Source organism: Pipistrellus kuhlii, unplaced genomic scaffold (genome assembly GCF_014108245.1).
Source record: "Pipistrellus kuhlii isolate mPipKuh1 unplaced genomic scaffold, mPipKuh1.p scaffold_m20_p_13, whole genome shotgun sequence".
NCBI lineage: Eukaryota > Metazoa > Chordata > Mammalia > Chiroptera > Vespertilionidae > Pipistrellus > Pipistrellus kuhlii.
The window spans coordinates 46,224,210-46,250,971 of NW_023425438.1; the positions used below are offsets into that span (position 1 = coordinate 46,224,210).

The 26,762-nt window shown below is 44.4% G+C and overlaps 1 protein-coding gene, 2 long non-coding RNA genes and 2 pseudogenes across 7 annotated transcripts in view; 1 reads left to right on the top strand and 4 right to left on the bottom strand.

Moving 5' to 3' along the window:
• Window positions 1-789: 789 nt before the first annotated feature.
• On the bottom strand, window positions 790-3,805 carry LOC118717788 (annotated as a pseudogene).
• A 627-nt stretch (window positions 3,806-4,432) lies between these two features.
• Window positions 4,433-4,965, bottom strand: LOC123652234. Its single transcript, XR_006741465.1, has 2 exons — window positions 4,806-4,965; window positions 4,433-4,551 (listed from the first exon to the last, which is right to left on the bottom strand). It is a non-coding gene; the product is annotated as an uncharacterized LOC123652234 (long non-coding RNA).
• A 35-nt stretch (window positions 4,966-5,000) lies between these two features.
• Window positions 5,001-5,812, bottom strand: LOC118717789 (annotated as a pseudogene).
• A 3,221-nt stretch (window positions 5,813-9,033) lies between these two features.
• Window positions 9,034-16,634, bottom strand: LOC123652233. 3 transcript variants are annotated; one of them, XR_006741464.1, is made up of 3 exons: window positions 16,525-16,634; window positions 15,303-15,676; window positions 9,034-9,083 (listed from the first exon to the last, which is right to left on the bottom strand). It is a non-coding gene; the product is annotated as an uncharacterized LOC123652233 (long non-coding RNA). The 3 variants fall into 3 exon arrangements; XR_006741462.1 differs by having other exon boundaries at window positions 14,610-15,676; XR_006741463.1 differs by lacking the exon at window positions 9,034-9,083 and adding an exon at window positions 14,009-14,751.
• Window positions 16,635-17,025: 391 nt separating this feature from the next.
• Window positions 17,026-26,762, top strand: part of KCMF1 (potassium channel modulatory factor 1) — a 61,034-nt gene continuing 51,297 nt past the window's right edge. The window contains exons 1-2 of one of the 3 annotated variants that reach the window (XM_045580951.1): window positions 17,026-17,901; window positions 24,405-26,756. In XM_045580951.1, the coding sequence (XP_045436907.1) occupies window positions 17,026-17,901; window positions 24,405-24,611 (1,083 nt within the window). In that variant the 3' untranslated portion in view covers window positions 24,612-26,756. Of the gene's footprint in view, window positions 17,902-24,404; window positions 26,759-26,762 lie in introns of those variants that run through there. The other 2 variants (XM_036435863.2, XM_045580950.1) reach the window with 2 other exon arrangements.

Below are 26,762 nucleotides of genomic sequence, written 5' to 3' on the forward strand. Positions count from 1 at the left end.
TCGTTTACTGGTATTTACCTTCTTTTTTTTTTTTTTTTTTTTTTTTTTACACCTTTATGGGCTCAGAATGCTCCAGTCCCTGTTGTTTCTGCACACTCTCCACCTGCACCTCCAATTATGGCATCAGCTGACCTCGGTAACAATAAGGCTCGTGATTGGAAGAAGCCTGTTTGACAAGGTATGGGCAGCTCCCTCCTTGCCTGGCTTCCAGGTATAAGACGCCCCTTGATTTTCAGTCTACTGATTTTTAGAAAAAAATAGCATATAATACATGGGAAAATAGGATATTTTTATACACTATTTTGAAATCCATTGATGATAGATTAAGAAGTCAGAAGAAAGCACAGCAGGGGAAATCTCTGAGATTGGCTGACAAGTAAATTGATAGGCACATACTTCTTTTACTTAGGTGGGTACAGGATAATTAACAGTCAACAACTAACATGATGACAATAACAATGAAGGAATTTATGGCCTCTATTCTGGGCACCCAGGAGCATTTGGTTGTACCCTGAGAGGTCCAGAGAAAAAGGGAAGTTATAAGTTACCCTGACATTTCAAGGGTATGCTATTAGAGATGCAAAAAGACAGACAGGCTCAGTTAAGGTAAAGGTTGACCTTGGCAGTGAAGATATCGGCCTAGGATGTGACCACCCACCATCACTGCTTTTAGTTAAAGTGTAATTTCAGACAATCCTTTGTGGTTACTTTAGGTCTCTGAGTCTGCAAGACCGCCATGCAGGCCTTCCCTGAGCTGGTCAGGTTAGCATGTGGCCCCTTTCATCCACACACTTACCATGCCATGAACTCATAGGGAATGTGTTCCAGCAGCTCAGGCTCCTTCCCATTGGTTCTCACAAAGCGTGCTTCTCTGGGTGGAGCAGGCTGGCACTTCAGCTGAACACAGGTACCTTTCTCTTGGCTTCCTCCTTTTTCTGATCATTTTCCTTCACATGTTCCAGGAAGCTGTCTCGGCTCTTAGAGAGCTTAATATGCTCAAGACGTACATTAACTCTCTTGGCAAGAATCTTGCCCTTACCTTGCTTGTCCACAGCAATGCCCACCGCATGCTGCGTGGCTCAGACTCTTCAGTTCTGCCATAGTAACATGTGTGGGGCATTCCTTTTTGAGCAGTGCCCATTTCCTTGATGCCCACAATGTCACCTTCCTGGTAGATTCGCATGCATGTGGCCAAAGGAACAACTCCATGTTTTCTTTCTCGCTCTCTCTCTTTTTTTTAATATATATTTTTATTGATTTTTTACAGAGAGGAAGGGAGAGGGATAGAGATAGGGCTCCATGTTTTCTAAAAGGCCTAGAAAACATATAGCAGGGGCCTCTCCTCTTTTCCTTTGTGTTGTCATTTTGGTGAAATACTGGAAGATGGCTGTTCCAGCCAAAAGGCAATAAATGTTCTAATACCAAAAAGAAGAAATAAGGTCCAGATAGTCAGTAACTTGCTTAGGGTCATACTGATGGTGTATGGCAAAGTTGGGATTCAGACTCCAGTCTGATTCTGGAGCTCATGTCCTTTTGCTATTCTAATGCTACCTCGGAAAGCAGGAAGGAAGAGAGAGGGGTTGTCAGTCTCAGTGCCTGAGATCATTCACTCATCCATCCATTCATTCAAGGAATATATTGCTTATACTATGTGTGAAGTACAGGGGATTCAGAGATGAATGAGATAAGATTTTTGTCCTTGAGTAGCTCAGAGTCTAGCATTTAAACCTATTGTTGTATGCGGGGCGATGAAGAAAAGGAAGTATGATTTATTAAGAAGATCAAGGAGCCGAAACTGGTTTGGCTCAGTGGTAGAGCGTCGGTCTGCGGACTGAAAGGTCCCAAGTTCGATTCCGGTCAAGGGCATGTACCTTGGTTGCGGGCACATCCCCAGTATGGGGTGTGCAAGAGGCAACTGGTCGATGTTTCTCTCTCATCGACGTTTCTAGCTCTCTATCTCTCTCCCTTCCTCTCTGTAAAAAATCAATAAAAATATATTTAAACACAATCTTTGCTTTAAAAAAAAAAAAAAAAAAGATGATGATCAAGGAAATAAAACATTAAAGTTGCTCTCATCCCTCTCCTTCCCTCTAAACATCCAGAGTCCTCTGATCTTTTGGATTAGATACACCCATATTTTACCCTCTAGCATTGAACGAATGGGGGGGGAAAGGGGGTGGATTTACTATGAAACCGTTGAAGCTTAAGCTTCAGGGTCCCTTGTTTCCTGAAACAAAGCCTTCTGAGGCCCTGTGATTTCTGCAGCCTCAAGCTCCAGAATCAGAGACACCCAGGGTTTCAATGCTCCAAGAATCTTCTCAACAACCTCCCTGTGGGCAGGAAAGGACACACACAATCTTAAGGGGCCAGAAGTAGGACTGAGGCAGTGCTGTAACTGAGCAATGAAGGCAGGTCACTGTGGTCAAAGGACTTCCCCGTATGGGAAGCTTTCTATCCATCTGTCCATAAAAAATCAAACCCTGAAGAATTTAACTGTTAAAAACAAACAGCAGGCCCAAAATGGAGTCTCTTATGCTAAGCCCCTCACCAACAAATTGAAACTTAATTCGTTTGGGCTCTCCCAGAGATGGAATCTTAAACCGATCGATCAAGAACCACCGAATCAGCTCTAGGTAGGTGTTCTGCCTGATCGACTCCTGCAATCCTCTGAAGGAAAAAGTGACTTTGCAAGAACCAGTCACTTTTTTTGTCTAGTATAACTTCCTTGTTCCCGTTCCCTTCTCCCTATTAAAGTATTTCATTTTCCACAGCTCCTCAGAGCTCCTTTCTATCTGCTAGTTTGGATACTGATTCGTGAATTGTTGAATAAAGCCAACAAGATCTTTAAAATATATTCAGTTGGCCCTAAGCAGTTTGGCTCAGTGGATAGAGCATAGATCTGCGGACTGAAAGGTCCCAGGTTCAATTCCGGTCAAGGGCATGTACCTTGGTTGCGGGCACATCCACAGTAGGGTGTGCAGGAGGTGGCTGATGGATGTTTCTCTCATTGATGTTTCTAACTCTCTATTCCTCTCCCTGCCTCTCTATAAAATAAAAAAAAAATCAATAAAACAAATTTTAAAATAATAAAGTATGGGAGATCCAACCTGCACTTAAAAAAAATAAATGTATTCAGTTGAATTTTGTTTAACAACTGTTTTACACTCACCCAAGTCATAAGTGATTCAAGACTAAAAAGGTGTGGGTTTTTTTTTATGTTTTATTGATTTTTTACAGAGAGGAAGGGAAAGAGATAATCAGAAACATAGATGAGAGAGAAACATCGATCAGCTGTCTCCTGCACACCTCCTCCTGGGGATATGCCCTCGGTCAGAATGGAACCTGGGACCTTTTAGTCTGCAGGCTGACGCTCTATCCACTGAGCCAAACCGGTTAGGGCAAGACTCGAAAGTTCTTAGAATGAGAACAGGAGGCCTCACTGGCAAAATCTGCCAGGTGGATCCACAAAGCATGCCACGCTACACGGGTGAGTGAGAACATGTGACTCCTTAGGGCAGGTACTGTACCTGCTGTGCCTACTGTCACATCTCTGGCAGCTGGTACAGCCCTTGACCTATGGGAGATGCTCAAATAAAGACTGTAGTTAAAAAAGGAGTTGTTCTTGTGAGAGATACCTATTTCTCCCAAGATATACTGGCAGTCTTTTGGACTAGCTCTCTCTAAATTAGTAGCATGAGCCAATACCATCAGAGCATCTTTATCCTTGGATAGAGATACACTGTAATTTCTCCAGGCAAACCACACGCAAGCCTTGTTACATGACTCGTTACCTGCGAGCAACCATCTTGTATCATCCCAGGGCTCTTTTCCAGAGGATGTTTTAACTCCTGGCTGGGTTTGGGGGAGACGGGGCTTGCTTGCTCCCCCGTCTTGTGGTGATTCTATTCACTTCACTATCAGAAGGCCTCATTTTCTGACTTTCCTTAGAGCAGTCAATCCTCCAAAAACCCCATTCTTCCCAGAATCTATGTGGATTTGTGCGGTTTGGGGGTTTCTTTTTATTTTTAATATATATTTTTATTGATTTCAGAGAAGAAGGGAAAGAGATAGAAACATCAATGATGAGAGAGAATCATTAATTGGCTGCCTCCTGCAAACCCCACACGGGGCATTGAGCCCGCAACCCAGGCAGGTGTCCTGACCGGGAATGGAACCATGACCTCCTGGATCACAAATGAACTCCCAACCACTGAGCCACGTGAGCTTGGGCCGTTTTTTGTTGGTTTACTTTTTTGGCAGAATTTTACGGTTTTATTAACACAAATACAATGTGTACACAAGTCTATTCATCTCCTTCACTGCGCAGTCTGGCACTGGGGTTGGTGACCTGATGGCCTGCTGGCTGCCCTTCCCACATGGCTTTGCGGTTCTCTGAGGAGACGTGTGAGCGATCTCAGCACAGTGACATGTGTTGCACATCAGCAGCACTTCAAGCTCCTTGACCCTGTGGACCAGGAACTTCCGAAAGCCACTGGGCAGCACGTGCTTTGTTTCTGTGCTGCTCCCATAACTCATATTGGGCATTAAGACCTGGCCTTGGGCGAAACCAGTTTGACTCAATGGATAGAGCGTCAGCCTGCGAACTGAAGGGTCCCAGGTTCAATTCTGGTCAGGGGCATGTGCCTTGGTTTCAGGCACATCCCCAGTAAGGGGAGTGGGGGGTAGGTGTAGGAGGCATGATTGATGTTTCTCTCTCATCAATGTTTCTGGCTCTCTGTCCCTCTCCCTTCCTCTCTGTAAAAAAATTAAAATAAAAAAAAATTATATATATATATATAAAAGACCTGGCCTTGAACCTTCTGCACACACTATTGTCAATGCCTCTGGATATGTTGACATTTGTGTTTGGCTGGTGTTGATGAACTTCTTGGTTCTCTTTTGACAAGCTGAGGGCAGCCTTGGTGCCCAGTGAGCTGCCAGGCCCACAGACAGCACCGAGGAAGAGAGATTTGTGAGGTTTTTATTTCTTTTTAATTTTATTTTTTTTTTAGAACATCTTAAATTTTTAATCTTTTCTTTACAGGTTACCTAAGACCACTTTTGATTAAGAAAACTGTAGAAAGTTGGTAACTGCCACAAGCAAACGCCCGTGTCCATTTCCGCAGAGTCCTGCTTTGCGGGGTGTCTGAATGCACTGCTCGGGGTCTCTGCTTACATTTGCTGGAATCAATCGTGGCAGATTCTAGTCCACAGGTCGCTTTTCCCATATTTCTTTGTAAACTCTTCCGTATTCTTACAGAATTTCTTATGGTCCTTATTCTTCAGCTAGGTCAGCCCGAAGCGGGTGCTCAGGCTGGGGGTCATCCACCAGTGCTATGAGAGACTGGATTACTTGGTCGGTTTTCATTGCTAGCTTCCAGTTTTCAGCACTAATTACTGGCAGACATACCTGCCCCTTTTCATCGATGTTGGGGTGATAGATCTTTGTTTTAAATGTGATCATCGGTGGTTTGAATGGGTATTCTGCTGGAAAGCTGATTTCGATTCTGAAGGCCCCTTATCCTAGGGAGGGTTGTCAGGAACAAATAAGCCCTTGCCAAGTCAATAAGTTAGCTTCATCAACCTGGATGTGACGGAAGTTTTTCACTCCACATGTGCGGATTTCTTCAAGCTCCTTCGTCAGCCTCCTGCTGCCCGCCATCTTGGATCTGGTGCTGCTCTGATTTGTGAGGTTTTTAAGTTGGCTTGTGATGTTTAGGCATAGTTGGAGCAGGAAATGCTTTCACAAAGAATTAGGCAGCTGCCGAAACCGGTTTGGCTCAGTGGATAGAGCGTCGGCCTGCAGACTGAAAGGTTCCGGGTTTGATTCCGGTCAAGGGCATGTACCTTGGTTGCAGGCACATCCCCAGTGGGGGTGTGCAGGAGGCAGCTGATCGATGATTCTCTCTCATCGACGTTTCTAATTCTCTATCCCTCTCAATTCCTCTCTGTGTAAAAATCAATAAAATATATATATTTTTTAAAAGAATTAGGCGGCTTATGGAGATAAACATGTGACAACAAAAACAGTAGATCTGGGGATCAGAACACCTGGGCTCCCTCCTCTTTTGGGCACATCACTCATTTCACAAATGAGCACCCATAGTCCACTGTGATAGCCAAGGGCAAGGTGTTAGATCGCCGAAGGAGGGAGGCCAGAATGGTGAGGGATTATGAAATTATTCAACCATCTACACACTGGTGGCTGAGCCTAGATTAGGGGTGTCGAACTCAATCAGAGAAGGGGCCAAAATCTAAAATCCAGCCTAAATCGTGGGCCGAATGGTTTACTGAACAGTCATAAACTGTCATTGTGATGGAAACGCAGCGGAGTGCAGTGATGACAGCGAGGTGCGGGCCACATTGCAAGGCCTGGCGGGACGGATTTGGCCCAAGGGCCTTGTGTTTGACATGTGGCCTAGATGGTCCAGCCCCCAGTGATGGGAGTCGGCGGCTTTTAAATGACTTTTTCTTTCTGGGCGGGGAATTCTCTGTGCAGAGCCGGAGGGGAGAGAATGGAGTGTGGTCCGAGCAAGTGAGTTGTGGGTCTCAGCAAAGGGAATGTCCACTGTGAAATGGCCTGAAAAGCCAGTTCCCAAGAGAGGGGTATCGATTCAATTATTTGACCAGACCTAACACAGGGAGGGCTGCGCTGGAAGTATGTAAATGAGAAGACTCTCCTTCCCAAGAGCAGCATGGTGGGCAAAGGAAATAGTTTAATTGCAACAATGGAGAATTGTAAAATGAATTGGGACATTTACTGGGGTGGTTTTCCAACTTGATTGCACCATCAGGATCCCCGTGGGTGGTCTTTCAAATACAGATCCGTGGGCCCCACCCTTCAAAAAGTCTGACCCAGTAAGTCTGAAAGTGTTCAAGGACTCCGAAGCCTTCGCAGGCGCCCCTCTCCCTAGCCCCCCACAAAAGTGATTCTACTGGAAGTGGCCCCAGCACATGACAAGGGAAGAGCCAGGAAATGGTTCTCAAAGGCAGGGGCCTACTGTTGATTTTTTGTTCTTTGTTTGCTTGTTTTTAACCTCACCTGAAAATATTTTTTTCCATAGACTTTTAAAGAGAGAGAGGAAGGGATGGGGAGAGACAAGAGAAACATCAAGGTCAAAGAGATACATCAATTGGTTGCCTCTGCAGGCGCCTCAACCAGGGCCTGGGATTGAGCTAGCAACTTAGGCACATGCCCTCACAAAAATTCAACTAGTGACCTCCTGGTTCATGGGTCAATGCTCAACCACTGAGCCACACCAGCCTGGCAAAATGCCCCTATAGATTAAGCTCCTTCAAAAAGAGTATGCCATCCTCCAGTCTTTTATGTATTTGCTTTACTAAAAAACTAAAAATGGCATCATGCTATATATCACTTAGAAAAGGATCAGTATAAGTTTGAAACTTGCTTTTTTTTTTCTTCTGATAATATACCACAAATATATTTCTAGCTCCTTTGGGTTTGAACAAACCATAACTTATTTAAATTGTCATCAATTTTAAATATTAAAAAGAACATTGTGATAAGCATCTGTATCTAAAATCTTTGCGTATTATCAATCATAATTTAAAAAGACTAAATGAGTTGAAGCTGGATTGCTATATCAAAGAATGGGCAAGTCTATGGCTTTTGAAATCCTGTTTTGAAATGGTTGTAATTATTTACGTGAATAAATGAAGAAAAAACAGAACTAAAAAAATATAGTGTGGCCGAAACTGGTTTGGCTCAGTGGATAGAGCATTAGCCTGCAGACTGAAAGATCCCAGGTTTGATTCTGGTCAAGGGCATGTACTTTGGTTGCGGGCACATCCCCAGTAGGGGGTATGCAAGAGGCAGCTGATCAATGATTCTCTCTCATTGATTGTTTCTAACTCTTTATCCCTCTCTCTTCCTCTCTGTAAAAAAATCAATAAAATATATTACACTATAAAATATAAATATACTATCAATATATATTGGGTCGGCAGCTAAGTAATTGCGGATTTTTTAAAGAAAATCAAAGACAATTTTTTCATGGAACTAAATAACTTTATTCTGTAATGTATTGCCCATTTTGATCAATGACCTCTTGCCATCTTTCAGGCAGCATCATAATCCCACGTTCAAAAAACTTCTGGTTTTTATTAGCAAAAAACTGAATCAGGTACGATTTGACATCATCATCATTATTGAAATTTTTACCATTCAAGGAGTTTTGTAAAGATCGAAACAAAAAGTAATCAGATGGTGCAAAGTCAGGACTATATGGTGGATGTGGCAAAACATCCCAACCAAGCTCCATTAATTTTTGCCGAGTGACCAAAAATGTGTGTGGCCTTGCATTGTCATGATGTAATACAGCTCCTTTTCGATTTGTCAATTCGGGCCGCTTTTCTTCAACTGCATTGTTTAATTTCGTTAGTTGTTCAATGTAGACATCAGAATTGATCGTTCAGTTGGGTGGTAAGAGTTCAAAGTAGACAATTCCTTTGTAATCCCACCAAACTGATAACAAAACCTTCTTTTGATGAATATCAGCTTTTGATGTTGTTTGAGTTGGTTCACCTGGCCTGCTCCACGATCTTTTCCGCTTGATATTGTTGTAAACAACCCATTTTTCATCGCCAGTTATCAGTCGTTTTAAAAATGGACCATTTTCATTACGTTTCTTTAGCAAATCGCAGCTGCTAATGCGTTGCATTAACTCTGATTCTTTCAGTTCGCGAGGAACCCATGTATCGAGTTTTTGAACATAGCCAAGTTGTTTTAAGTGATTTTCAATGCATGTATGTGATACATGAAGCTTCTCTGCAATCTCACGTGTTGTACTGTGACAGTCCGAATTGATTATTGCTTTGATTAGGGCGTCATCAACTTCAACTGGACGACCAGAGCGTTTTTCATCTTTGAGTGAAAAATCACCAGAACGAAATTTGGCAAACCAATTTTGACACTGCCGTTATTTTAAGGCTTCGTCACCATAAACAGCACATAACTTTTTATGAGCTTGCGATGCGTTTTTCCCTTTGAGGAAGTAAAAAAGCAAAATATGACGAAAATGTTCCTTTTGATTTTCCATTTTTCAACGAACGCCAAACGAAAACTACAAAACAGATCAAAAAACTTTTTTTACTGATTAACAGCTGAATAGCCAACTATCAAATAACAAAATGTGTTTTACATTTGTACTACGTCTGCAAACCTAAAAATTCAACTGAAGCCATATATGTGTGAAACCAGCAATTACTTAGTTGCCGACCCAATATATTATATAGTTTGTGTGTAGGGGGGGCAAGTTAGTTGGAGTGACATCCCATACATCAAAAGGTTGTGGGTTCAGTCCTTGAGGGGCCTGGCCATACAGGAGGCAACCAATTTTTATTTCTCCATTGAATTTTTTTTTCTCTCTCTCTAAAAAAAAAAATCAATGAAAACATATCCTGGGATGCGGAAAAAAAAAAAAAAAAAAGAAAGAAAGAAAGAAAAGAAGTAACTCAGGCCCTGGCTGGAGAGCTCAGTTGGTTAGAGCATCATCCCTGTACACCAAGGCTGAGGGTTCAGATCCCTAATCAGGGTACATATAAGAATTAAAAATGAATGTATAAATAAGTGGAGCAACAAATCAATCATCTCCCTCTTTCCCTGTGTCTAAAATCAATTCATCCATCCATCCATCCAATGGGAAGAGCACCATAATGTTAGGTAGAGTGCTCAGTAATGGCTTCTTCAAGATGATTTTAAATTATCATGACAAATCAGGTATAAACATTCCAGAGGCCCCGAGGCAGGAAAGAAAAGGAGACCACCCTGCAGCCAGGGCAGCCACCTAAGACCGGCCACACGGCGGGCAGCAAGAGACACGCGGGAGTAGAGGCGGACCCACGGGACTTCAGACTATGGCAGGAATTTGAGTTAAGTCTGTAAGAGGGGGGCAGCAGTGAAAGTGAACCACTGAAGGACTCTAAGCAGTGGAATATGATCTGATTTATGATTCTGAACAACTCTAGCAAGAAAACAAAATTATAATATTTATCTCTGGGTGGTAAGGTTATGAGTGATTTCTAATATCTTCATCCTTTTCTGTATTTTTCAAATTTTCTCTAATGTGCGTTTATCACATTTGTGGTTTAAGAAATTTAGTCAAGTCCTGACCAGTTTGGCTCAGTGGATGGAGCATTGGCCTGTGGACTGGGTGGTCCTGGGTTCTGTGTGCGTCGAGGGCATGTACCTTTGGTTGTGGGCACATCCCCAGTAGTGGGTATGCAGGAGGCAGTTGATCAATGTTTCTCTCTCATTGATGTTTCTAGCTCTCTGTCCTTCTCCCTTCCTTTCTGTAAAAAATCAATAAATTTAAAAAATAAAAATAAAAAATTTAGTCAAAAAGGCTAATTGGAAAGCAGTTCAAAGGACAACGAAAGGAAGTATAATTGATGGTGATCCTTGGGCCCCACCCTTCAGAAAGTCTGACCCAGTAAGTCTGAAAGTGTTCAAGGACTCTGAGGCCTTCCCAAGTGCCCCTCTCCCTAGAATGGTTTGGTGGACAGGGAAATGGAAAGGCAAGAACCTGACCAATGTTTTATGGGTAAAATCCACCAGTGACTGGTTGAGTGGGAGATAAGTCTAAAATGAGTGCTGGGTTCCATCTTGGGTGACTGGCTCACAGTGACCCCCTCTCAACCCAACAGGGGACACAGGAAGAGCACAAACACGGGAGGGAAGGTGAATGGGGTATCATAGAAAATGAGTGGCCCACAGCACCAAAAGCCAAGTAATCAGATGACTCGGGTTATAGAGCTAAGAGGAATGACGATTCTTTCCAGAAGCTTGACTCTAAAGAGAAACAATAGGGCAGTACCAGAGTGTAGGGCTGAAGGAGTGTTTCAGCCAAGGGAAATGAACCAGTGGAGGCTGAGTGGTTGCAAGTACAGATGTTAAGGGGGCGGCTGAGGAGCATGGTCACAAAGTGAGATCATAAGCAGAGGTGGAACTTCACTAGAGAAAGGACATCAGTTCTCTTGGGACTGGGGGCAGAGGCAGCAAGATCCACACGTACAGGCTCTTTTGGAGGCTCATAGTGGGAAGGGGGAGTTCTTGCTTTTGGAATTTTACTACCTCTGTGCATTAGAAGGCGGTTATCTACTGGGGATGCGGATGAGTAAGCAGTTGAAGCAAAGTAGTAAAGGTTTATAATAATCTGAGAAGAATGGTAGAGGCTGCTGATCCAAGATCAGGACTGTTGACTTAACTAGATTTTATAACCACCCTCCCCATCATCTGTACATTCCATCTTTTTTTTTTTAATCTTTTTGAAAGTATTACAGATGTCTCCCCCCCCCCCCCCCGCCCCATGACCCTCTTCACCCCGTACTGTCCCCCTCCCTCTCTTCCCTATTTGTTGTTTTTTTTACACTGTTTTGCAACCCAAGAAGACATAGGTGGGAAATGAAATCATGCAATTGATTCAGGATTGGGAGTTGGCAGAGTAGGCAAACCTTGAGAATAAGGGCTCTAAAGCATGGAGTGTTATGAATGAGAATAGCTTGATACCACACATTGCACTGCCTCTGCTTTGGATCTCTTGCCTCACCTCTGCTCAAAATGGACTCCAACTGCTCCTGTCTCACTGCTGGATCCTGCACCTGTGCTGGCTCCTGCAATGCAAAGCCTGCAAATGACCTCCCATGGGCTGTGCGGGCTGCGCCCGGAGCCTGTCTGCAGGAGCGTGGGCAATGTGCATGTTGGGGAGAGCTGCTCCCAGCTGGAAATAGAGCGTGTTCAAACCTGCATTTTCTTTTCATTCCACCCCGAACTGTTTGCCACATTCCCTTTTTATGAAATATGTGAGGGATAATAAAAATTGTTGACTTAAAAAAAAAAACCAGTTTGAGTTAATCATAGGGTACCTACTGGGTCAGGCAGAGAATAGAGTTAAAAGAGAAAAAAAAAAAAAAAAAAAGAAAAAGAAAAAGAAAAGAAAAGAAGGAAAGAAAGAAAGAGCTGAAACCGGTTTGGCTCAGTGGATAGAGCGTCGGCCTGTGGACTGAAAGGTCCTGGGTTCGATTCCGGTCAAGGGCATGTACCTTGGTTGCGGGCACATCCCCAGTAGGGGGTGTGCAAGAGGCAGCTGATCGATGATTCTCTCTCATCGATGTTTCTAGCTCTCTCTCTCTCTTCCTCTCTGTGAAAAATCAATAAAATATATTTTAAAAAAAGAAAGAGAAAAAAAAATAAGGTCAAGCAGAAATATCAAGAGATTGGGACCCAAAAGTAAAAAAATAGATTTAGTGACGAAGGAAGAAAACTGGAAAAGCAGTCAAATCCTGGCTCTCCTAGTGTCTAGGTTGCCTCCTCCGTGCCTCGCTTGTCTTACAAGTAAAACCTGTATCTATAAAAGCCTAAGTGACCACTGAGACCGAACAGACGGCCGGACAGGCTGTGTGGGGTGACCAGGCCTGCTGGGGCGGGGGTGGGCAGTTGGGAGGGACTAGACTGGCGAGGGGTGGGGTGGGGGGCAGTGAGAGATGACCAGGCAGGCAGGCAAGCAGTTAGGAGCCAGTGGTCCCAGATTGTGAGAACTGAGATCAGGCCTAAACTGTAGTCAGCCCCCAAGGGGTCCCTGATTAGAGAGGATGCAGGCCAGGCTGAGACCACCCCCACCCCCCATGCACGAATTTCATGCACTGGGACTCTAGAATATAATACTGGACACTAAACTGGTCTGAGGCCACCTATCACTACTTGAACCAAATTAAGCGGAGACAGGATTGAATCATGTATGAGCACTTATGCCAGTACTGTTGGCAGTATGGAAGAGCAGTCAATCATCCTGAAAATTCTGCTGATCCCCCTTGCCAGTTGGCTGGTTATGTGAGTGAGTGAGAAGGTAACTGCATGCAGCTGCAGGTTGCAAGGGAAACAGGGAGAGGAGAGGGGAGGGGAGGGCTGGGGAAGGTCTGCAGTCCTGCCTTCAGGAACTCAAAGTCTGATAACGAGGTGGCTAATCTTCTATGATGTTACGAATAGCTCAGCCCATCCCTGGGACCAGAGAATGGTCAGTATTCCTGAGGCAAACTCCCAAAGAGGGGCAGGGTCTGGGCACAGCAACCAAATCAAAGCGTGTCCTGTGCTTGGTTTGTTCTCCAAATAAATTTCTCTTCTGAGTAACTGACCCTCCGAGGCATCTTATCTTTTTGTTGTTGTAGTTAATCCTCACCCTAGGATATTTTTTCCATTGATATTTTATTTTATTATTGATTTCAGAGAGGGAGAGATAGAAACATTAATGATGAGAATCATTGATTGACTGCTTCCTGCATGCCCCCTCTGAGAATCAAGCCCACAACCCGGGCATGTGCGCTGACTAGGAATCAAACTGGGAGTTCCTGGTTCATTGGTCCATATACAACCACTGAGCCATGTTAGCTGGGCTCCGCTGTTTTTTAGAGAATGGAAGGGAGGGGGAAGAGACAAACATGCAAGAGACACATCTGACTGGTTGCCTCCTGCTCATGCCCCAACCAATATCAAGGATTGAGTTTGAAATCGAGGCACATGCTCTTGCCCGGAATTGAACCCGCAACCCTTCAGTCCACAGGCTCTATCCACTGAGCAAAATTGGCTAGGGCAGTGGTTGGTAAACTCATTAGTCAACAGAGCCAAATATCAACAGTACAATTAAAATTTCTTTTGAGAGCCAATTTTTTTTTAACTTAAACTTCTTCTAATGCCACTTCTTCAAAACAGACTCGCCCAGGCCGTGATATTTTGTGGAAAAGCCACACTTAAGGGGTCAAAGAGCAGCCATGTGGCTCGTGAGCCGCAGTTTGCCAACCATGGGGCTAGGACATGGCATTTTATCTTTTTCCAGCCTTGTTTCATCCTCCAGTTTCCCAGGGTCATAAGAAAACCTCTTGCCTGGCCAGCATGTCTCAGTGGTGGAGCATCTACCTATGAATCATGGTTCGATTCCTGGACAGGGCACATGCCCAGGTTACAGGCTTGATCCCCAGTAGAGGGCGTAGAGTAAGCCCATCAGTGATTCTCTCTCATCATTGAGGTTATTTCTCCCTTCCTCTCTGAAATCAATACAAAATATATATAAAAAAATAAAAATATATTTAAAAAGAAAACCTATCTATAGTTAGTAAGGTGAATAATTAGTAAGTATTCTTAGTACGTGCCTTTAACCCATCAGAAGTAACAGCGCCTGCACCTAAAGTGCTTGGAACAGGGCCTGCCACATGGACCACAGCATCACTTAAATTCAGCAGCAGCATCATTTCTCATTTGAACAATGAGGGGGCCTATAACAGTCTCTAAAGCAGATATTCTCAAATGTCTTGGCCTATGAACACCTTTACACGCTTAAAATGATTGAAGATGCCAAAGAACTTTTAAAAATGTGTAGTTTACCTATTGATTTTTTAATCTCTTAAAACTATTTCTTAGTAAAATAAGTATTTTTAAGAAACGTAACTTTAAAATATATATATATATAAAAGTGTGACACATTGTGCAAATACCTTTAATGTTTGGCTTAATTAAAGACAGCTGGATTCTCAGCGTCTACATGCAGCATACTGAGGTGTGCTGTTTGAAGGATATAAGAAAACCCAAGCACCTCACTGACCTTCTAAAAGGGTCTGGAAGACCCTGGCCCACATTTTGAGAACTTTTTCTAAAGTTTTCTTCCAGCTTTAAAGCACTCATTCATTCATCCATTCGGCACCACTTTATCCCAGAGGTAGAAACAAAACATATGGCTGCCTGTCCTGGAAGAATTTAGTTAAGAGATGAAAATTAATGAAAATGACAGCACAGCATAAGTGAACACAGGAGGAAGTTGCCGAGAGGCAAGGAAGGTGGAACAGAGTCCAGGAAATTGGAATTTGGGCTGTATTTCTTGCAAGAGACTACGCGAAGGCCCAGCGGCAGGAATCAATCTGGTACAAGAAAACCCAGGTACACTGGCAGAGAAAGGAAGTCTTTTCCAGAGGAGGGGAAAGGTTGTTGGGCCTGAGATGATAAGTTAAATCTCACCCTCAGGAGGCTGGGGTAAGGAACTTGTTTTCCCCTTTTCTGCCAGGTTCATTGAGGTTTAATTTACACAGAAAATATTTTACCTTTTTAGGTGTAGTATAGTTCTGTAAGTCATGACATAGGTACAGTAAACAATGACACAATCAAGACATAATATATTCTCATCACCTCAAAAAGTTCTCTTTGGCCAATCCCCAACCTCCACTCCTTTGGCTGCAGGCAACGATTGGCCTGATTTCTGTTTCAACAGTTTTAATTTTTACTTTGAAATAATTATACTCACTGGACGTTGCAGAGAGGGTCCATGTACACAAGCTCCAGCTCCTTCCAATACTAACTACTTCAGATTCCACCAGTGCTTACGTGCATCAGCTCACTTTAAGGAACATAATCGGGCCGTATATGCAAGCTGGGCTGATGAAGCAAGGTCATGGAAGAACTCAAGGAGGTGCAGGGAGAGGAGAGGACTGAAGGAAACATTCCTGGAGAACAGGCATTATTTGATGAACAATTCGTATGAGTATTTAAGTTCATCCCTTTTTCGGAAATGAACTCTCCTATAGGGCAGGACAGCAAGCAGGTTGTTAGAAGTTGAAGAGCCCGATCTTTGACTGAATTGAGGAAATGTTTCTTCCAGGCATGATATTCCTGCTTACTCTTAAACAGGAAAAAAAAAATTTTTTCAGTCACTTTCTTCATTTTCTTACTTTTGCATGATCGGAAACAATGAAATAACTGTCAAAGACCTGATATTACCTTGAGATGTAGACCCTTACCTATTGGCTCTCACGAACAGAATTAACTAACTCCCAAAAACCGAAACAAACTAAACTATACTTTCATTGCTTCCTGGAGTTCTGAACTTTTGTTGGTTCTCCCACCTGCTTCAGCCTTGCATCTGCCTGTGGTATTAATAATGCCTGTAACTTAACGTATTTACAAATATCATTTGCTCATCCCAAGACTGGGTGTTATCTTCACTTTTACAGTCCGAGACATTGAGACTCGTGTTTGGTGCCCAGGACCACACCCACACTGTAAAAAGCTTAGAAAGGTGCTGGCGCCGGGGATGCATGCTGTCACGTTAGCGAGCCTTGTCCGAAGCCTGTTTCTCTCCACCCCAATTATGGCCGGCACGGACCGTTTTCTCCCACAGCTGCGGCGGACTAAATTTAGACAAAAGCTCCATCCATGCCATGGAAGTGTTTCTGGTGACAAAATCTGCACTTAAAACCCCAGTTTGTTTAAACCTTACTCCGGCTGCTACCTAGTTTCTCACTAGTTATAACCAAACACAGCCCTGCGGTACCTCTGAGTGATCTTGTACCTATTCATGACGAGCTTTTAAATACGTATCTTTAAAATCAGGAAGTATCTTAAAACCCAGATTTAATGAAATATGCTAACATAGTGTTGTGTGTGTGGTTTTTTTTTGTTTTTTTTTTTACCATTCCCTGGACTAGATATTTTATAAACACTTAATATTCAACCCTCCAAACACCTACCTGTGAATAACATCATCGTTAATAACGCAGACAGGTCCTTCTGACCCAATTTCAGTCAACTCGGCCCCGAGTCACAGCTCCGTTTTATGCAAACACACAGGAAACAATCCCAAACATAAGGGGGTACATTAAAAATAACAACCACAACCAAACAAAAACGGGAAAACTCCGAGGCTCAGCACGGCTCCACACCCGGCCCGAGCTCACCCCGAGGGCATCAGCCCCGGAATCCCCCAGCTCCACCCGCTTCCACCAACCCCGCCGCCGCTGCCACGTGGTGGGGCAGCACCAGCTCCGTTTTGCAGAAGCCGAGCCTGGGAGCAAGGCGGGCGGGGCGGAGGGTAAACATGTAATGGGAACAGAACCAAACGTGCAGGAGAAAGGAGCGCACCTCCACCCTCCAAAAAAACCCCCTAGTTTTCAAAGCAGAGCGTTCGGGGTGCGCCGGGTGCCGGACACCCTCCGCGCGGGTCCCGCAAGACGGCGGAGTCTTCAGAGAAGATGGTTCCGATCCGGCGACCTTGGGGGCCCCGCTGCCACCCGGCCGGGCCACACCCGAGGCGGCCGCCCGCTCCCCCGGGGGCGCTGCTCAAACACACACGCGCGCACGTGTCCCGGGCGGCCCCGCAGCCCCGCGCCCGAGGTGGGGCCCCCGCAGCCGCCGTCACCGCCGGCCGCCTGCGGTGCAGCCCGCCCCGCAGCGGGCCTCCCCCCCGCCCGGCCCCGGGAGGCCCCGCAGGGCGCAGGGCGGCGCGGCAGCCGGAGCCCGGGCCACGCGGGCGCCGCACTTCCTCTTCCTCCCCCCGCGCGGGCGGCGGGGCGGCCGGAGCGAGGCCCCTCCGCGAGCCGCCGGCCCCGCCGCGCCCCCGCCGCCGCCGCCCCCGCCGCGCCCTCGGACCGCGCGGCCTCCGGGTGGCTGGGCCCCGCGCGGGCAGCGAGAGGCGGGGCCGCCGTGCGGGCGGCGGAAGGAGGCGGAGGAGGAGGAAGAGGAGGCGGAGGCGGCGGCCGGGAGCGGGGAGAGGGCGGGGGGCGGGCCGGGGAAGGGGAGGAGCGGGATTTCAGGAGCGCGGCGCCGCAGCCGGGAGCCGGCGGCCCGAGAGTGACCGAGTCACGGCGGCCGCCGGGGGAGCCGCGGCGTCGGACCCGCCTCCTGGAGCGCAGCCCCGGCCAGGCCCGGCCCCGTTCCCGCCCCGCGCCGCCTCCCCGCCGCCGCCGCCGCCGCCGGAGCGCTCCTGCCCACCCCGCCCCCGCGGCCGAGCCCGGGAGACGAGTGGGAGTCGGCCGCCGGCGCGGGCACCGGGACCCCGCGGGGGACACTGCAGCCGGAGCCCGGAGGCCGCGCCGCCGCCGTCTCAACTAGGATGTCCCGACATGAAGGTGAGCGCCCCCCTCCCCTCCCCCCGCCGGGCCTCGGCCTACCCTCCCGGGCCGCGCGCCGCGGGGGCCGGCCGGCCGGAGGCGGCGGGGACGGCGGCCGGGCGAGCCGGCCCCGAAACGCCCGGCCCGGGAGCGAGCGGGCCCGGCGGAGAGCCCGGCGCCTCCGCGGTGGCCGCCGCGGCCCGGCCCGGAGCTGGGCCTGGAGCCGGAGGCGGGGCGGCGGGCCGGCGGAGGGTTTGCACTGTCATGGGGAGGGGGAGGGGAGGCGGCGGGGCCCGTTACCGGCGGGGGCCCGGCCCCGGGAGCGGATACCGGACGCCGCGGGGCCGCCGGGCCGGTGCCGGAGCCGTGGGCCCCGCCGCGGCCTAGCGCGCCCGCCACCCCGGAAGGGCCCGGCGCGGCCGCCGCCGAGCAGGCCACCGGCGGAGGCGGGAGGCCGGGGAGCCGGGCCCGGGATCGGCGGGCGCGTCCGGTCGCCGGGAGACGACAGCGAGGGCCCTGCGTGCGGGCGGCGGGAAGGCGCCGCGGCCGGGGACCGAGAGAGCCCCGCCGCCGCCGGCCTCGCGGCTAGGCCTCGGCGCGGCCCTGGGCTCGGGTAACCCAGTTCCCCGGGCGGGTCCGGCCCGGCCGCGGCGGCGAGCAAACTCCCTGCCCCGTCACCTGGTCGGACGGGCTGGCCCCCGCGGCCGGCCGGCTCCCGGCGTGCACCACCCCGGAGCCCGGCTTTGGTAAATGACCTGGCGAGGTCTCTTCATGGTCAGGGGGGGCATGCGGGGCTTGGTTTTGAGGCTTAAAAACATGATCGGGGCGCAGTTGCAAATAAGTAGGCAGCTCTATCTAGCCTAGTCCCTGCCGGGGCACAAAGAGAAACACGTCCAGGGCACATGTATAAGGCGTTGTGCTGGTTCAAAAGTAAATAAATAAATAAGTTAACTTCAGTTTACTGCCATATGGTTTAGAAAAGGGGGAGAAAGGGGGTCGTGTTCTCTTTGTTTCCCTGCCACAGGTCTTCAAATAAAAAAAAGTATTAAGAGACTTGGCGAATACTTTAGCCTGGTCAGGTCAATGCAACATTGTAGAAGTGGCCGGAAAGTATAGTGTGCACTCTCAAGTTTAAAATCCTGTGTGGTGGGTAGGTGATGTGGGGAGGAGGAGTGGAGAAAGTTTAGGGAGTCAGATGAGTGTGTGCTTTCACACCCGTTGGAAAGGTATTCTTAGGGAAGGAAATACAGGCCTTAGGATTTTGAGGTTGAAAAACTCAGATTGATTTAAAATGGTACAGAGAGCAAATTGCATTACTAATTGCAACGTTGAGATTGACTCAGAGAATATTTTTGGTTTCAAGGATTCCGTATTTTGAACGTCCAAGGTGAATTGGAAATACAATGCACTTTTTTCACTTACTGTGTACAACTGTGGACATTTTGAAATAATAATGTGCTTAGGCTCATAGGAATACTTTGAAACAATACCTAGTTTTCCTTCCCCCCCCCCCCCTTATTGGAAATATATTTCCTATCTGTAATTTAAAAGAAATTCTAATTGAAATTCTAATCAAATTTGGAATATTAAAGTTTACATTAGACTCTACTTGTGTGTACGTTGACCATCTTCAAGACAAACTTAATTTGATTAGTAGCTCCAGGCCCCTCTCACTCATAAGAACGGGAGAGTTAAAATTATGGTATCAAAGCGATGGGAGAACTGGAGTTGAGACCCATTCTCCTTGCTTCAGGAAAACAGGCAAGTAGTTTCAAACTGAGTAATTCAAATGGAGTAGTATCCTTTATCCACAGTAATCTTTGAGAACACCAATTTTCAACAGGTGTGCTACAAGGATTTTTAAAACATGCAATATCTGACTAGTCAGGTGCACTGGTATCTTTTCCCTTATATTATCCAATTAAAAAAACCCAACACAGCAGTAGCTGTCTGGTGTGAATTAATCAAAATTATACCTTTTTTTTGTCAGAGTGGCAAAAGTATTTTTTAGTGTCCTCCAAATTTTAGTAATTAGTGTGTGCCATGAGTTGGAAAAGGTTAAAAATCGCTGTTTTAGAGTAATTAAAATCCCACAGTGACAGTATTTTTGCGTATAACAAATCTGTAATCTAAGCCCATTTTCCCTGTGGAAAAGCATGTGGATTAGAAAGTTACAATACTTTTTAGTTGTTGAATATTACTGAACCTTAGGACATTAATAGCACACCTTTTCTGGTAACTTACATAACACCAGATATTTCTGAAAAAGGAACATTCTTGTAATACATCAGTTGAAGACTGTAGTACAGTATTTAACAAGTGATCTTTTAACGGTCTAGTTTATATCTAAGGGTCTAAGGCAGGAATGACAGTCTCATTAAGAATCACATTTAATTCATTAGATGTTTTGTAGCATATTAGTTCAGATTTCCATTACTTTCATCATTAGGAATTCAACCTAACAATGATTACAGTTTGACACCCTTACTGTTCTAGCTTTTTTTTACCTCTCTCTTTAACCTACTAATCCTATTTCTTTTAACTATATTTTATTGATTTCAGAGAGGAAGAAGAGGGGGAGAGAGATAAAAACATCAGTGATGAGAGAGAATCATTGATCGGCTGCTTCCTGCAAGCCCCACACTTGGGGATCGAGCCTGCTGCCACAGCCCAGGCATGTGCCCTGACGGGGAATCAAACGGTGACCTCCTGGTTTATAGATTGATGCTCAACCGCTGAGCAACGCCAGCCTAGCTAATCCCATTTCTTCTAGCATTTCAGTGGTATTAATCTGTTCACCTTCAAATTCTCTGTAGTTCTTGTTTCCTTTCACTAGTATATCCCAGAACTGGATGTAGTAGTAGTCTGGTGCACTGTGCTGCAGGTAATGTACTTGCATTGTGTTTCCTTTTCAGTACCTTCTGTGTGGTGTAATTTGTTACTTTGTCTTTGTGCCCACCTTAATGAGTAGCACTAATGTATCTATATGTAAGATATAACTTTGGACAACACAGCTCCAAGATGAACATCTATCAAGCTTAGACTCTACGTTGTGAAGCAGTGGACTGACTACCTCTGAAAAAGGAGAAGCAGCCAGCAGCATAGAATGCCGTAGCTCAGGGGTCTGCATAAGTCTTCTGAGAAGGGCAGGTAGTAAATATTGTGGTTTGGTAAGCCATGAGGTCAGCTCTGCCACTGTAGTGTAAATGCAGCGTTAGCCAACATGTAAATGAATGAGCACAACCATGTTCTAATTAAAACTTTTATTTATAGACTGACATTTCAATTTCATGTAATTTTCATGTGTCATGAAATAAGACTCAGGTTTACCATTTAAAAATGTAAAACCATTCTTAGCTTGCAGACCTTACGTAGAAAGTGGCTGAATTTGGCCCAGTTTGGCCCAGGGCTATAATTTGCCTTCTTTGGCTCTACTAAAGCTTTGGAGAGTTTATAGAAATGGAATTTTGTATTCCCTCATTTCCTTTGGTGTAATGGGGCTGAATCTATGGACCAAACCCGTTCTGTACCTCAGTTTCCAGTAGCGCTGTGCAGATTGGGATGGAAGTAATTGTTCCCAGGTTTGGAAACTGGCTCCTCACCTTTCCAGAACCTGAGTGGGGAGGCAGACCCTCCATTGTCTCCTGCTTGGCCAATTATTTAATGTTCACTATTACAAAGTGCCCAATTACTTAATGTTCACTATACAAATACCATGTTACACGTGGCAAAACCAATTATTTTCTACTTTATTTGTAAGAATATCTTTTAATGTTTCACTACATACAACACATCTAAGTACTTATTAGCTAAAATGAAGTTGTTAATGCTCTTGCATGAATTGGAACCTAATTGACTACCCAAAGTTAGGAACACACTTACTGTCTTAAGACATTCAACCTTTTTTCAGTTGCTACTATATGTTAGGCACTTTGCTAGATACCAAGGAATGTGAGGATAAATGATACGAAGCTCCTTACTTTAACTATAGCACAATGTGAGACATGCCATAAGAAAAGGACAAACAAATTGATGACAATATTACCATTTTTCATAATTTTGTCCAGTTTCAGAGACAATCTATTGTAATTTCTAACACTTTTTTCCTCTTAAATATGTTTTTACTGATTTGAGAGAGGAAGGAAAAGTGGAAGAGAGAGAAACATTGATGTGAGAGACATTGATTGGCTGTCTCCCTTCCATGTCCTAACCAGGAATTGAACCTGCCAACTTTTGGTGCATAGGACTATGTTCAGCTAACTGAGCCACGCTGGCTAGGACTTTCTTGAGTGCTGTCTTAACTTTTGGTGGATTACTCTTGGGTTTGGATAAAATTACTTACTACTTCAAATACTGTACAGTCCTTATCTTTACCTGATTTATGCTTTCCCTAGCTTTGAAGATTTCCATATGTAAAAATGATAGTGGATAAATGGACAGGTGATCATATTGTTTTGTTATTCTTTGAAGCATTTGTGATACTGTTTATTTTTTGAATGTAAAGTACAAGAGTGGGCAGGCCATTAATCTAATTTCTGAAAGTTGTACCATTTTTTTTGAAATTGTACCGTTCTTCTGTTAGTAGATTCAAATTTTCTCTTTTTTAAAAATTGTCTGACACTAAAAACATATATAAACAATTCTAGAGTGAATTGCAATAATATTGTTTTCAGAATTTGGGGATTACAAAGACAAGATTGGTAATTAACATGTGATTTTAATGTGGTGACTTTTGCCTTCTGCAGCAAAGTAAAATTAACTCCCACTGAAAAGATCTTTATCATGTCAGTTTATTTAACTGTGATCTATAAAAGGATTGTGACATTCTTATACTTTTTCAATTTCAATACATCATGAATTATACTTAACTTGACTTTCAATAAAAGAAAGATAAGAATATAAATATTTTAACTTTTGGAGTCTTTGATTCGTGATTTCATATAAAGTTGATTTTGAAGCCTATTTTTCCTATATTGACATTTGTGTTTTATTGCAAAAAAATATAACTTTACTCTCTTTTAAGTTGGAGATTTAATTTGGAAAGAATTCCTTTTAGTTTTAGAATCTTTTTTTTTTTTAATATATATTTTATTGATTTTGCACAGAGAGGAAGGGAGAGAGATAGAGAGTTAGAAACATCGATGAGAGAGAGTCATCGATTGGCTGCCTCTTGCACACTCCCTACTGGGGATATGCCCGCAACCAAGGTACATGCCCTTGACCGGAATCAAACCCGGGACCTTTCAGTCCCCAAACCGACGCTCTATCCATTGAGCCAAACCGGTCTCGGCTAGTTTTAGAATCTTAAGCTGTATTAGCAGCAAACTTGTTTAAAGATTCAATATTTTTTCACAGTAGAAACTTAGGAAACTTCTGATATGAAATGACCAAACAAGTTCCTTCATATTAGGCTTGCAGTGTTTTTAAAAATCCATGCACTTATGAGTCATCAGCTCTATAGTATCTGTGTACATTTGCTGAGGTTTGGTGGTTTTCTTTTTAATCCTCCTCACCCAAGGATATGTGGGGTTTGTTTGTTTGTTTGTTTGTTTTTTATTTTAGGGGGAGAGGAAGGGAGTGAGAGAAAACCATTAATCCTTGTCTCCCGTACTTGCCTTGACCTGGGAGCGAACCAGCAGCCTTTTTGGTGTACCGGACTACTCTCCAACCAACTATGCCACCCAGCCGGAACTGTTTTCATTTTCTAAATGGAGGTTCCAAAAGTTGTTTTTAGTGAAGGTTAAGGCATCATTGGATTATTATAGAAATAGTGTTTTTTAATTACATTATAAATACTGCTTTTGGGCTACTGGCATAAATACAGACTCAGAGGAAACATTTCCTACAATTCATATTCATAAAAGTTAAAACTAGAGTGCTGTTCATAATTAAAATATTTATTTATGAAATATTAATTTCAGTGTTGTGCTAGGAGCCATGATGTTTTTCATTTCCTTAATATAGTTTTTTTCACTCACTAAAGTTATTCATTAAAATTGAGCCAAGAGCCTCTTAATTATACAGATCCGAGCATTTTAAAAAATATGCTCTAATCTGTATAAATACTTTAATTTTTAAAATAAGCCATGTCCTGATTCATGTGAAAGATACAGGGAAAAGGCAGACAGCTTCCTAAGGGAACATATTATTACCTTGTTTCTATGGTAAGGAAGGAAGTGGTGAAGAAAAGAGGTTGTTCTTGGGTGGTAAATGACCAGAGGCCTGGGGGGTAATGGCAGAGGAAAGGCACGGGAAGCTTGGAAATGATCTGTAGCCAGTCAGAAACAAACCAGTTTGTGCCTCATGAAACATCCTAAGCGCTGGTATCAGGAGATGCAAGCTCAGTGTCCTGTGGAACTAGGCAAAGGTGAATTGCCTTGTGATGCAGTTTCCATGGTGCCATCCCTTCTACCTCTCACACGTTCCCACGGTGTATGTTAATCGTGTTTTTGTCGATAGTTGTCTTTTTGAATAACAAAGCAATGTGTGGGCCCATCAGTTTATCGCTTCCATGACCACAGTTCCAACCAGCAATCCAGCAGTCGGGCCAGTGGCCACAGGGGTGTCAGGGAGAACGAGTGGAGGGAGCCTGCAAATCCATCACTGCTGCTAGAAAAACCAACAACTCACAAGAGTGGGTCAGTCTAGTCACCTTCAGCCAGGAGGGACGACAGTGGGTAAAGCCTCTTGATATCATTACTAATTTGGTTTGCATTATCTTCTGCTGAATTGTGTGTGTGTGTGGGAGGGGGCGGGGGGGGGGGGGTCCTCTCTTGATAGTACTCAGTGCCAGTGTCACGAACTTCAACTCTTTCCAGAGTAAAAGGATTTTCATTAGGAGAGTCACTTCAGAGTGCTAACTAGATGCTTTAACTATCACAACAGTCACAGGCATTTCGATGATAATTTATTTTTTAATTTTGATTTCTTTTTTAATTGCTCCTCTAAGATTGTCACCCTCCCCTCCCACCTAGCAAAGTTAAGGTTCCATCCATTGGCACTCCTGCCTTATTCTGCAGGCATTTTTTTTCTTTACAGCTATCATTGCTCACTTGTCTGTCTGCCTCCCCCACAGGCTACCTGAGGGGCAGGTATAGTGTTACTTACCTTTGTGCCTTACCTCTTAGCATGGTGTCTGATCTTTGGGAGGCCCACTGCACATTTTGTGGGTGATGATTAGAGATGGTAATACTTGTATAAAAAATGATGAGACTGGAAAATACTCTCCTTTTTTTTTCTGAGGAAGCTGGTTAAAAGGAAGGGATATTATGGAAAAGAAGGCTTACAATTTTCATAAAAGTAAGATGAGATAAATACGTAGAGCGAAAATAACTTAAGAGAGCTGGCTCATGAGGGAATGGCCAGGGATAGACTCGGTATGTTTTGTTCTAGCTACTCCTGCTCTGATTTCAGAGTAACTAGCTGTGGGTTCTGCATAGTAATTGTACCATGTGCATGAGTTTCTGGTTCATTTGGTCATTCATCCAGTGAATATTTATGGACTACCTACTTGAGTAGCACTCAGAGCATTTCCAGAGCTGGCCACAAGTTGTTGACCCTGCTTCAGGATGATAACATTCAGTGGTTTGAAACACATGTTTGGGATTTACGTGCTTTCCTGTTGCATGGGCTGTTGTCTTCCCAGCGTGCTGGAATTAGTCCTTAAAAGTTTATATTTTATTACAAGGTAATGAAATAATATAAGTATTTTAATCTTTTAGCATTATTTGCAACCCCCTCCTTTTTAAAAAGTTTATTTTTATTTGTTTAACAGTTATTTCTAATTCCACTCAGTTTATTTCTCTCCATAACAGTACTGCCCTTAGACTACGGGAGTCTCAAAATACTTCTGTCTGCACATGTTAAAATACGTTGAAGTAGATTGTTCCTTATAGGTTTGTATTCTTTTTATGCTTGGAGAGAAAAGAACTTGGGTGAAATGTTTAATTTTTCTATTCAGTGTAGTTTTTTGCAATGGTAATATAGCAGCTGTTGGGTAACCAGACCCTACTTCTGCTATTCTTTTTCAGCCAGTGTCAGTGTCCCCCTTCGGGGCCTTCCTCTGTGGCTGTAGAAGTGAGGCAGCACAAGCCAGTGCAAAGCTTTCTAAAGTCAAAGTTAAGGGCATTGAAGTAAAACGGCAGGGATTACAGGAATTGTTACAGATGTTCCCTTTCTGTAAGAGGGAAATAACTGCTGGGCGCTGGGGGTGGCAGGGTGCCGGGAACCAGGTCATTTTTATAGGCGGAGATCTTATGTTCAGCTTTATGAACACCACTAGGGATTCTGATACATTCAGTTGCAATTCGAAATGAATGTCAACTGTGCAGTGTGTTTGTATAGCTATTGATATGGATATACAGAATGGTCACGAGGAACTAATCTTCCCTAGGAAATACTAGTATGGTGATTAGAACATCAAGTGACAATGGGTGACCTGTGGTGTTCCTACATTAGGCCAAGGTCAAAGATCTTCAGTCCATGTTAGACATGCTCATATCTTCATGTTCACTCATTGCTCCATAACATTTTCTAGAAGCTTTATAGAAATCAACCAAAGTGGGAGGAGATAGCAAATCTATTAGCAGAATTGGGGTATACTATATCACCTTCCAATGGAAATCTAGTGCAAGTCACATGTAATTTTAACACTCCGGTAGCCACAGTAACAACTGAGAAGGTACAATTAATTTTAATAATTTAATACTTTAGCCCAATATATCCAAAATAACATTTCCATCTGTAATCAACATAAACTTTATTAATGAGATGTTTTTACAGTCTTTTTCTTTACAAAGTTGATGTATATTTTACACTTAACAGTTTAATTCAGATGCTAAATTTTTACCAAAAATACTTTTCTTTTTCAATTACAGTTG